General features: G+C 26.0%; 1 protein-coding gene across 1 annotated transcript in view; it reads left to right on the top strand.

The window, feature by feature from the left end:
- LOC117178284 (death-associated protein 1) overlaps positions 1-10154 on the top strand; it is an 11801-nt gene extending 1647 nt beyond the window's left edge. Inside the window, exon 3 of the mRNA XM_033369644.1 lies at positions 9157-10154. Coding sequence (XP_033225535.1) covers positions 9157-9319 — 163 coding nt within the window. The 3' untranslated portion in view covers positions 9320-10154. The remainder of the gene's footprint in view (positions 1-9156) is intronic.
- Positions 10155-12270: the final 2116 nt, after the last annotated feature.

Here is a 12270-nt window from a genome sequence, read left to right as displayed (position 1 = left end):
AATAATAATATTGATAAATTTATAACAAAAAATATTTAAAGAAAAATCAACCAGAAAGATGATTTCTAAGTAAAATTATGAATTTTGAACCAGAAACTTGAGTTTTTAACTGAAAACTAGCAATTAAAAAAAAATAGAATAGTTCAATTTTCAGTTTAAAAAATTAATCTCAAACAATAAAAAAAAAATTTAACAAAATGCTAAATACAGTAAAATAAAGCTACTTTTACAAATAAGGTCGCGATTTGGCAGACGATTTAAAATTCATGGTCATGAAAAATAACAGCCATGACGTTCATTCAAAACATGCTTTAAGACAACAGAGAAAAAAATTGGAAAATAAATGAATTTTCAAATAAAATTATGAATGTTCAACTAGATTAGTAGAATTTTAAACAAAAAAGAATAATTTTGAACTAAAATTATAAATATTTAACTGAAATACTTAAATTTTTAAGCAAAAGATATATTTTTAAACAATAAGATTAATGTTCAAAGATTTTTTTTTACAAAAATATTTATTTTCTACCAAAAAATACAATTTGTCCACAAAAGACATGAATTTTAAGAAAATAGTTGAATTTTCAATGAAAGGAGACAATTTTGCAAACAAATAGTTGAATTTTAAATTTAAAAAAAGAATCTGATGAATTTTCAACTAAAATTATAAATCCTCAACTGAAATAGTTATATTTTAAACAAAAAAAGTGAGTTTTCAAATAAGGCAATGAATCTTCATCGAAAATAGTTGAACATTGAAAAAAAAAAGTTTACTGTAAAAGGTAAATTGTCAGCCAAAACTTAGATAATTAAGTTTTAAATTTCATAGAATAAATCTTTTGAATAAAATTATGGCATTTTTTAATATCCCCAATTTAATAATGAAAAAATTTACATAATATACGAATTTTCAATTTTATAATACATATGTGTTATTTCCAAAACCCTGTTTAATATTTCGAAAGAGTAACAGCTTTCAAATTGAATAATTTTTAAATAAATGTTATTAAACCGAAAACTTTTAAACTTATATAAATGAAAGAGTTTAAAGATTTCTGGTTACAAAATACAAATCCATGCTTTCATCCTAAATATTCTAAATTGAAGGAATTTTAAGCAATTCTAATTCAACAACGTTAATAATAATAAATAAAGCAAACAGTAGTTTTAAGTAACTGCAAATTAATAATTTGTCAATTGTTTTTCACAGATTAACAACATTCAGTTTCTAATTGTTTTGCTTCGCATACTTGATTTATAATTATTCATTTTACATAAACAGTCATATATTGTGAAATTTTCTATATTGTTATGTTTTTTAATTAAGAAATTATAAATTGAGTGGTTTAAAAATGGAATATTTCAAACTTAAATAACAGTTGAATAGGATTTGAAGTTGAATAAAAGCGTTTAATTATAAAGTTATTAATTTTGAATTATTTTTATTGAAAGTAGTTTATAAAGTTTAAGTAAGACGATTAAAGTTCTTTAAATACTGATGTTTTCGCATTGAAACATTTCAATTTTAAACATTGAAATCTGTCCTTTCTTCAATTTTGAACATAAGTTTAGAATCGTCTTGTGAAATTAATTATTGTTAAATTATTAATACTTTAACTACAAATGAATCAACAAAATTATGACATTAGTTATATTCTTATGTGTCCATCCTAAAACTTTTTTTTTAAATAAAAAATGTGCAAATTTAAACGCTCTTTAATTTTTAATTCTTTCAAGTCTTCCAAACCTGATTTTAAAATTTTTTCCATTGAAAATTGACACTGTACAATAAAGAGCTTGAATGGAATTTATTTTCAATTATGCTGTATGAAATTCGGAACATTTCAAGTAATTTGATAGATTTTTCTTCTTAAAATTTGTCAAATTCCCGGTAAAAAAATGCACGGTGATTCCCCGGTTTTTATGAAATATTACTGTTTTCCCGGACAAGCGACCACCCTGTTTTTTAAAAGTAAATACTATAATATAGTATTTTGTTTTAAAAAAAGGGTGGCCGCTATATAAAAACATGAAGAACAAACATATTTTTTATTCAATTTCACATATTTGTTATAATCCTTTTTTTCGCAATTTTAAACTGTGAAAAGGCATTAATGAACTTTATTTTGATGGTTCTACATTTTTTGTATAACAAAAAAAATCCGTCTTTTGTGGGAAATTAATTACTTCCATTTAAAATTTCACTATTTTGTTGTTTTGTTTTTTGTTTGAAGATTTCTTTGTCTAATTGCACATTAAATTATTCTATTTTTGGTATAAAATTTTTCTTTTTTTGAAAATTCATGTGTTATGTTGGAAAATTGTTCTTCCTATCTACTATTTTATGGAAAATTCGTTTTCTTTTTGTTGTTAAATTCAACTGTCTTTTATTTTAAATGCCATCTTTTTTGTGGTTAAAAACTATTTAGTTTAAAGTTTAACTACTTTTTTAAAAATTCATTTTTGCTTGATTCATCATTTAAGTTGAAAACCCCTTTTTTGTGCACAATTAAACTGTATTTTAAAAATGATTATTGTTCGTTTCAAAATTCATTTGAAAATTAAAATATTTTTTTGATAATTAATCTTTTGCTGACATTTTTTTTTACTGAAAATATAAGTACTTCCTTTTTAAATTTGTTTTTAAATTCATATTAATGTTTGGAAATTTAACTATTATATTTTCGGTTAAAAATTATTTTCTTTGATTTATAATTGAACTGTTCCGTTGAATTTTTGTTGATTTTCTTTTTGTTTCATTGAACAATTCTTTTTCTAACTAAACATTGATTTATTCTATTTTTTAGTTCAAAATTTGATTTTCTAAATTGGGAATTGATCTATTTTGTTGAAAATTTTTCTTGATTGGTTGAGTGCTATTATTTTCAGCTTAAAATTAAAATATTTTTTTAAGAAATATTAAATAATACATTTTTATTTAAGAGATAATCTTTTTTGGTTGAAAATCCCACGATTTTGTTGAAAATCATTTTGTTTGTCTGTTAATGATACTTCATTTTCGTTGAAAATTGTTATTTTTAGTTTGAAATTCCATTTCATGACAAAAGTTTATATTTTTTGGCAGGAATTTAATCCTTGGGTTTGAAATTTATATTATTTCGTTAAGAATTCGTCTTTTTGATAGAAAAGTAATCTTCTGGCTTGAAAATTCAACTCTTAGCTTGAAATTTCATTTTTTGGTTGAAGATTCTTTGATTTAGTTAAAAATGCAGTTCTTTAACTAAAAATTCAAATATTCCCTTTTTTCTGGAAAATTCACCTTTTTTTTATAGAAAAATATTCTTGTCAAAAAATTCGTCTGTTTGGTTGAAAATTAATTTTGTATTGAAAATGTAAGTATTATATTTTTGGTTAAAAAATTTTTTTTTTAATTTATATATTTTGTTGATAATTTGCCCTTTCTGGTAGAAAAATCAATATCAACACTTTTGTTGAGAATTTTTTTCATAGAAAATTTATAACTTTCTTTGAAAATTTTCCTAGTTTGTGGAAAATGTCTTTTTTCTTGGTTGAAAATTAATGGTTTTCGTATAAAATTTAACTATTCCAGTTGAAGATTAATCATTTTCGTTGAAAACTCACATATTTTGTTTAAAGTCGATTTTTTTGTAGAAAATTATCTTTTTTTGCGAGTTTATCTTCTTGAATAAAAATTCTTCTTTTTGGTAAAAAAATGCAAGTATCACAGTTAAATATTTATCATTTTAGTGAAAATTAATCTTTTTGGTTGGAAAAAAATGAGTTGGTTGATTTAATTGCCTTTACATAAAACAATAAAATATTCCATTTTTAAACCATTCACTTTGAAAATGTTCAGTTAAGAAAAAGAACAATTACTTAATATTTAGAAATATCTGATTGCTCATTCAAAATCATTAATCATAAATTAAATATTCAAAACCAATCAACAAAACTAAACGTTCAACGTTTAGTTTTGTCATTTGGAACGTCTAAAATATTAAAAATTAAAAGCGTCTGAAGTTGAAAATGTTTGATAAAATAAAAAGTTTTGTTTTATCAACTATAAATATAAAAAAGTATTTTTCAAATGGATCAGTAATTTAAGTATAAAAAACGAAAAAATAATTTATTCGATAAAACGATTCTAAATCCGTTCAAGATTTGATGTCTGAATTGTAACTGTTTCAATTCGAAAGTATTAATAAGAATTGGAATTAATATAATATTATTTATGCCGATTATTTTATTTTTAAATAACAATTTCAATGATTCATCGATGAAATATGTTTACTTCAAAATTTTAGGTCTTCCTTTATATATCACTATCTAAGATACTTTATACAAAATCTATGGGTCAAAATTAGATAATCATTCCAAATAACGAAAAAATTATTTGTTCATTAATTTGTTTATAACATTATTAAACGAAATTTTGTTACTCTAACCCGCTAATAAATTATTTTTAGATAGTTTTTACATTGATTTATTTCAAAGTCTTAGAAAAAATGGTATCATGGAAAAGTTTATCACCATAAAGTTGTAAGTTTGTAGGTAAATAACACATTTTTTTAAGTCAAAATAAAAATTGCACAGTTAAATTTTATAGGGTAGGGTGGGGCGAGATGAGCATAGGGGTAAGATGAGTCACTTACTTTTCTCGTACGTTATCACTTAGTTTGTAAATGTTTTTTTTTATTAATTAATGGAAAAGCATTATGATATTTCTTTTTTTTTAATTTTTCGCTTAAAGTTGAATAAATCTGGAAAAACGATAGTAAAAATTTTAAGACTTGTATTCTGCTTTTTTGCATTTGTTTAGAAGGTTCAAGAAACACGCAAAATCACATATTAGATGTTTTTCCAGTGGTTATTTAGATAGCTTATTTATTAAACCTTAAGTTTTCAACAGATTTATATATAGTTGTAAAACCGAAATATGTGAAATTTTGATTTGACTAAAAAGTGTCATATGGGGCGGTATGAGCCACTGTTCTGGGGCGGAAAGAGCCACCTCTTCCCTGCATTAACCTAACCTCTTCGTGTAGCAGTCAGTAGGTTCGGATGCAATGTTTTATATTATCAGATTGTGCAGGGTGTTAATTATGGTGTAAACGTATAAAAAACTAATCTTGTCGATAAAAATGTTCAGCAAAAGTTTGACAGCAGCACTGTTATATGGTATGATAAAATAATATGAGTTGCCGTTAACCAGAAGAGAGAGAGAGAGCACGGTTTTTCTGTGTGTATTTCTTAAATAACTTTGTTTAAAAACTCTTAAAATGCTTTAAAAATAAGGAAAACATTGTTGTGGTTTAAAAATACGGCAGACATGAAAAAAAAACGGTTTAAGGCCATGTGATGAGTGGGTCACGTGACCAGATTCCTGCCTTACCGCCAATTTTGTAATTTTGCAACTTATATTCACACAAACCGCCACATCGAGATAAAAATTTGGGATACTAATCGAGAAGCACTAAGAATAGTGGGCCTGGTCCTAAATTTGTATAATTATGAAAAAAATGTAAATATTTTTTTTTGCTTTTTTTTTTATAATTATTAAAGTTTAGGACCAGACCCACCCTTCTTGGTGCTTCTTATTTAGTATCCCAAATTTTCAACTCTATATGGACCTTCGTGTGAAAATAAGTTGGGAAATAAGAAAGGTGGCGGTGAGGTAGGAGTCCGGTCACGTGACCTACTCGTCACATGACCTTAATACTCCAATATATATGAAATTGAGTGCCATGCAGTAATTGTAGTAGACCAGTCTAGTATTTGGGAATTTACGTATTGTAGAATATATCTTTTACGGGGACAATGTACATGGTTCGGTCGACAAAATTTCGATATTTATTTCTGTAATACAATTATTAAAAGATAATTGGATATAAATCGTTTTTCTATTTATTCTTTGTAGCGTTAGGTACGGTAGAGGTTAGGATTAATGATTGGGCATATACTTTTTTAGTTAGGTTTATCAGTCGATTTTTGTCTAAAAAATGTGCCTTTTCTCCCACTTTGCGCCTTCTTAATTTTTCTCCGAAAATATCGGGCAATGTACCTTTCATTGAGGAGAGTATTATAGTAGCGTCAACGAAGCATTTTAGTTGGAAGTCATCAAAAACAGCTCCGATTTTGATAATTTTTTTTTCAATTTTGTTTTTTTTGTATTATTTAAAATCAGAAACTTTTTGGAGGGGACAAACAATTATTTCTATTTTTTGAACAATTGTAATGATATTGAAAGGTTAAAAAAAAATTTTTATACGATATTCATCAGAAACTTAAAAAAAAGATATTTATATTTTGTATTCATATTGCACTCGAAAATAGGTAAAAATTAAATCAAAATACAGTAAAATTTTTTCAAATAATTACTTATCATTTTTTTAAATATAATATTTCAGTTACTTAAAATCACTATACGTAACACAATTAGAAATGTCTTTGTTTATTTATTTAGTATTTAAACAATTAATGGTGAGAAATTTAATACTCTATATCAGACATTACTGAAAATATAATAAAATTTAAATAAATAAAATTTTATGAAGACTTATTTATCAGTTTTTTGGAAATATTTTATTAGATGTAAATAATTTAGTGCTTTGCTCGCATATACAAAAAATAGAAAATTTAATCTTCATTAATATTCTGCGTATCAGAGATACGATTAACGATAATAATAACGAATAATGATATTAATGATAACGAATAACGATAATACGATAATAGCAATACCACGCTTGTTTATTATGCAAGTTAAACGAATACATTACCTTTTTCATTACCACGCCACGTGGACATTTTATCTATTTTTACAGTCTAACAACTTATTACCTTCTTTTCCCTAAATATCCACAAACAACTCTGAAACTATCGATTTCCAAAATTACTTTCCCATGGTCTCTTTTCATGATAATATCTCGAAGAGATCAAAATTATTTATAAATAATTATTTCAGAGCTTTAGTAATAACTATAGCCCTTGCGAAAAAATATTATAGGGGATTCAAAAGTATTCAGAATGGGCCGCCCAAAAACACATGGAAAATATTAGTGTGAATAACAATTTTTGGAAAGTTAAAAAAAAATGTTTACAAAACTTTCTTATTCTCAAAAGAGAATAATTTTGTACTAAATGATGTAATTTTTAACCGAAAACATGAATTTTCAACCGAGAAGATTAATTTTTTGGAGAAAAAGGCGAATTGAAAAAAAAATTATATGAATTTTTAAACAGTCTATTGGATTTTCAACTATATAAGATACATTTCCGGCCAAATAGTAGCATTTTCTTTTGAGAAAAATAAATTTTACCACTAAATAAAATACCATAATTTTCAATCAAAAAAATTAATTTTTTACAAAAAAACTGAATGTTTAAAAAAATAGAGTTTTATTCAAATATACGAATTTATAACTGAAGTGATGAATCTTCAGCTGAAATGGTTTAATTTTTATTTTAAAAATAAACAATTACACAAAAGTCAAGGACTTGAAAAAAATTAAAATTGTCAACCAAAGATAACAATTTTCAACTAAAGCCATGCACCAAACAATACATTTCTAACAAAGTACTTCAACTTTCAACCCAATGGTGGAATTTTTTAACAAAGTATAACGCAATAGAATGTCAAAAACGTACATATTTCTTGACCCACACAGCAAAAATTTACGACGTAAATATATAATTATTGATATACAATTTATTTTACCAACTTTTTTTTATTCTGAAATTACTATATAAAGAGATTTTCAGAAAAAAATGGGTACAAAACTTAATTTTTTAAATAAGTATCATAAATATGGTTTAAACAATATAAATAATTGTTTGCCATCTCCAAAAGGCTTCTGATTTTAAATAATATTAAAAAAATTTTTAAACAAAAATGATCAAAATCCGAGCTGTTGTTGAGAACTTCCAAATTTGGTCTGTTTTATGTATTCATTGATTATACTATTAATTTAAACAAAAACAAAAGCAGACCTGAAGGTCCCCTTGTTAGTAGTCTGACTAACAGAGCCTAACATGAATTCTCAGTGAATAGGTTATAGGCCCTCGATTAAAACGGCCACCCCCTGCTTTTGGCACGACAAACATCTACCTCAAATACCATGATCCAAGAAGCTATGGTCTCGCCATGCGCAACTAAAAAAAAGTGAACCAATCAAATGGCCCGTAGAGATTCGTAAAGTGACCTCCATTTTTAAAAGGGCGTTAGGTGGGAAGTTAAACCTTGTTAAATGCTGCATGTGCGAATTGCAGAAAAACTCGAAAACAGTCTTATAAATAATCGTATAAAGCTAAAATGAAAATCAGAAACATGTCACTTATATTTATGAAGAATATAAAAACGGGAAAAGCGTGCTATTAAAAAATTGTAAGTGCTTTGCAACATATTTGTAGAATTATAATTCCGTAGTATGCACACGGCCGATTTTGGAAATAACGAAGAAAGTATACAAATTTTCTTGTGTGTTTTTTATTACTGAACTTATTTTAAATCATTTGCAGTAATTGTATAAAGTCTGGTAAAGTAATGTTTTTATTATTTTAACTATTATAAAAATTAATTATAAATGATTAAAAATAGAATCATTGATTATAATAATGAAGAATTATTGCGATTATTATAATAATACAATATAAAACAATGTACTTGCTGTACTGTACCCCCATTAAGCGTATTATTTTAATTTTTGTAATTTTCTGACGTTTTTCAAGTACTGCTTCTCTTCTTAAGCGTTTCTTAATAACTGGGATGATGCTACTAGTTTGGTTTTTATTCACCAAAATAATTTATTTCAGGTAGTGTCTAATTTAATATACAAATAATCCTATTTAATTATTTTCAAAACCAAAAAAGTGACAAATAGTTTGTTACACCGCGACACCATCACACAAAAATTTAATTTTCTCCGAACTGAATAACTTTGTTGGATGAACATTTTTTTATTCTCATTCAGAGTCTCCATATCTTGAAATATGTATGTTTGAGAAACGCTGTGCTACATCATGACGCGAAATGATTTGAATCGTTAGAAAAGCGTCTCTGCACTGAACCATTATGGAGGTCACTTTACGAGACGCGGCTTGTACGTATTTCGTACCACCAAGTTGCGGGACCATAGCTTCTTGGATCATGCTCAAATACTATAAATTTGATTTTAGTCCCCCGAAGACGCTCTTGATTAGTGGGGCTCCGACGAAAGGAAACGCGGACTTTCCTCCAGAAGCTGTGCAGAAGTTTCACGAGAAGCCGATACCTACTCACGATGCTCCTCGTCACACAAACCATTCCAGATCCGTCGTCATTCAGCAGCCGAGAAAGTAGATGATCTTTTTTATTCCACTCACACGATGGAATGGTGAGGAGGCGATGATAAAAAGAGTACAGTCATAAAAAAAATCATATGCAAACAAACGAATTGCTTCCAGATTAGATATCCACTTGTGAAACTTTCCTACGATCTAAGTCTTAGATCGCTCCAAGTACTCAAAAATTTCAAATTACGTTCCAGTCGTGGCTTGGCCTCATTTCAGTTTAATTTAGATAAGATTTAGTAAAAGAAAAAAAAAGCACAAAGACGTACAATTTTATATCGAAGATAATCCTCAAATTGAAAAGTATATAATTGTTTAAAATGGCAATTATATTTTATCATTATTGTGTAAAGTGTAACCTTTCGAGTGATTAATTAAGAAATGGAAAAACTTTATTACACTATTATTACTTTATAGATTGCATTCTGTCAATTTTATAGTCTTCTTTTTTCCAGCATTTAAATTGAGTACTAATATTTTTTAGTTATAAGAAAGTATAAATGCACTTTGTTTAAAACTATAAATTTTGTGGGACCATTGAGATGCATTTTAATAGTTGAAAAGGCATTTATGTATTCCATTGGTTTGTACTTCAAAGCCAGGTGCATTGTTGCTACATGTAATATTGGATTACGGTTGCGGAAATTATTTTTTAAGAAATATCAGATACTCAGGCGCAAATAATGTAATTATTGCATTGGGCGGAAAGTTTGTCAGAATTATCAATTCGTTGTCGAAATGACATCGTAAATGAGTATAATTAGCGCAATAATTAAAGCTTTTTGCGAGTGATTGTACTCTGAGGGAATGGCGAATAAACAAACTTGAAGAGAAATTTTTCTAAATATCTGAGTTCTTCAATTTTTTCATTATTGTCAGTTAGAAAGTATCAATGATAATTAAAATTGTCATGGAATAATGAAATTTCCGAATGGTGAACTGCGCGGAAAAAGTAGAAAATTTAAGTATATTGTTGAAAATAGTTTTTTTTTTGTTGGAAATTAATTTGTAAGAAAATATTCTACTCCCCTCCCCTTTATTACTGTACGTGATTTTTAGTTTCCAGTTGTTTTTTTTCTTCTAGTTATTGCTAATAAAATTAGGCTGGGTGTCAGAGAACTTTATTTTTAAAAGCTTTGATCATTAACCCTCAAAGTGCATACATGGTAAAAATCACAGTAAAGTGCATCGTGGGTGTCCAAGACCCCAGCGTATTTAATCATGTACTGTTTAACCCCTATTGAATATTTTGTCACAATAAAATTATTCGATATAATTTAAGGTATCTTTTATAAGTTAGAGTTGAATTTATAGCCATTTATTTATTTTAAGTTTGTTAAACAAATTATTGAAAAAAGGGAAAAATGAGCTTTTACATAACTTAAAAATTCATAACTCACGCAATTTTAATTATTTTAACCTGAAAATTTATGAATACTTTTGAAATGGTGTACTTTCATAAAAAAAATTAGAACACGGGTGCTTTCAAAAAAGATACTTATTGGCACCTCAAGCGTCAGTCTGCTGGCAAACTAACGCTTGGCGCAGTATGCTAAACGACTTTACTTACAGATAGTGTATCCAACTAAAGCTAGATGGCGACACTTACTCAATTTTTTCGAATTAAGAATGGTTTATAAGAGTTTGAAAATTTCTTGGGGTATAGAACACCCACAATACACTTTAAGGGTTAATTTCAAAATAAATAAAATTTTTAACCAAATAATTAGATTTTTAAGAAAATAGTTGAATTTACAACGTAACAAGATAGATTCCCAACAAAAAAGTTTCATATTTTATATTTCGATTTAAAAACATGAAATTTAAACAAAACAAATAATTTTAAACCAAAAATATGAATTTTCACCAAGTAAAAGAATAGAAAAATTACATTATCAGTTAAAAAAATTAATTTTAAACGAAAAGAAAGACTTTTCATAAGTCTTCAATCAAAAAAATATTATTTAGAAATGTAGTTTAATATTTACCCAATTAGTTGAATTTTCAATAAAAAAAGATTAATTTTTAACAAAATAGATCAACTTTCAACCAGAGATGAATTTTCAAATAAAAATATAAATCTTCATAAACAAAAGATTTCTTAATAAAGTAATTCAACCAAATCTTTCAAACAAAATATGTAGTTGAACACTCAAGCAAAAAAGAATTTTAAACCGAAAAGATGATGTGTCATCAAATAAACATTTTTCAGTCAAGAAGGAAGTAAAAATTTATATAAATTGTTGAACTTTCAAGCCAAAAACCTAATTTTCAAATAAAAAATATGATTTTTCAACAAAAAATTAATTTTACATGAAACTGATGCATTTTTACCAAACAAAAATGAAATTTCAAACCAAGGAAATAATTTTGTTTACCAAAAAAAAGGAACATTTACAACTAAAAAGGATCAATCTTAAAAGAATGGAAAAATTTCACTGCCAGTTAACAAATTAATTTTACACGAAAAAAACGAGTTTTCAAGTAAAAAGTTGAATTTGCATTCAAGGCAGAATTCTTCATTCAAAAAAATAAAATTTAAAAATGTACTTTAACGTTTACCCAAGTAGTTGAATTTTCAATGAAAAAAGATTAATTTTTAACAAAATAGTTTAACGTTCAACTAGAGATGAATTGTCAACTAAAAATATAAATCTTCAAAAAAAAAAAAAAAAAACACACACTTCTTAACAAAGTGATTCAACAAAATATGTATTTGAATACTTAACCAAAAAAGAATTTTAAATTGAATAGATGAATTTTCAACAAATAAAGATTGTTCACTCAAGAAAGAAATGAAAGTTTATCTAAATTTTTAAACCTTCAAGCCAACATACGAATTTTCAACTACAAAAATTGAATTTTGAAACAAAAAATATGATTCTTCAGCAAAAAAAATATGATTTTTCAGCAAAAAAAAAAAAATTTTCCACGAAACTGATGAATTTTTGCCAAACAAAA

The sequence above is a fragment of the Belonocnema kinseyi genome, chromosome 8, assembly GCF_010883055.1.
Source record: "Belonocnema kinseyi isolate 2016_QV_RU_SX_M_011 chromosome 8, B_treatae_v1, whole genome shotgun sequence".
Lineage (NCBI taxonomy): Eukaryota > Metazoa > Arthropoda > Insecta > Hymenoptera > Cynipidae > Belonocnema > Belonocnema kinseyi.
This window is presented reverse-complemented; position numbering and strand designations above follow the sequence as displayed.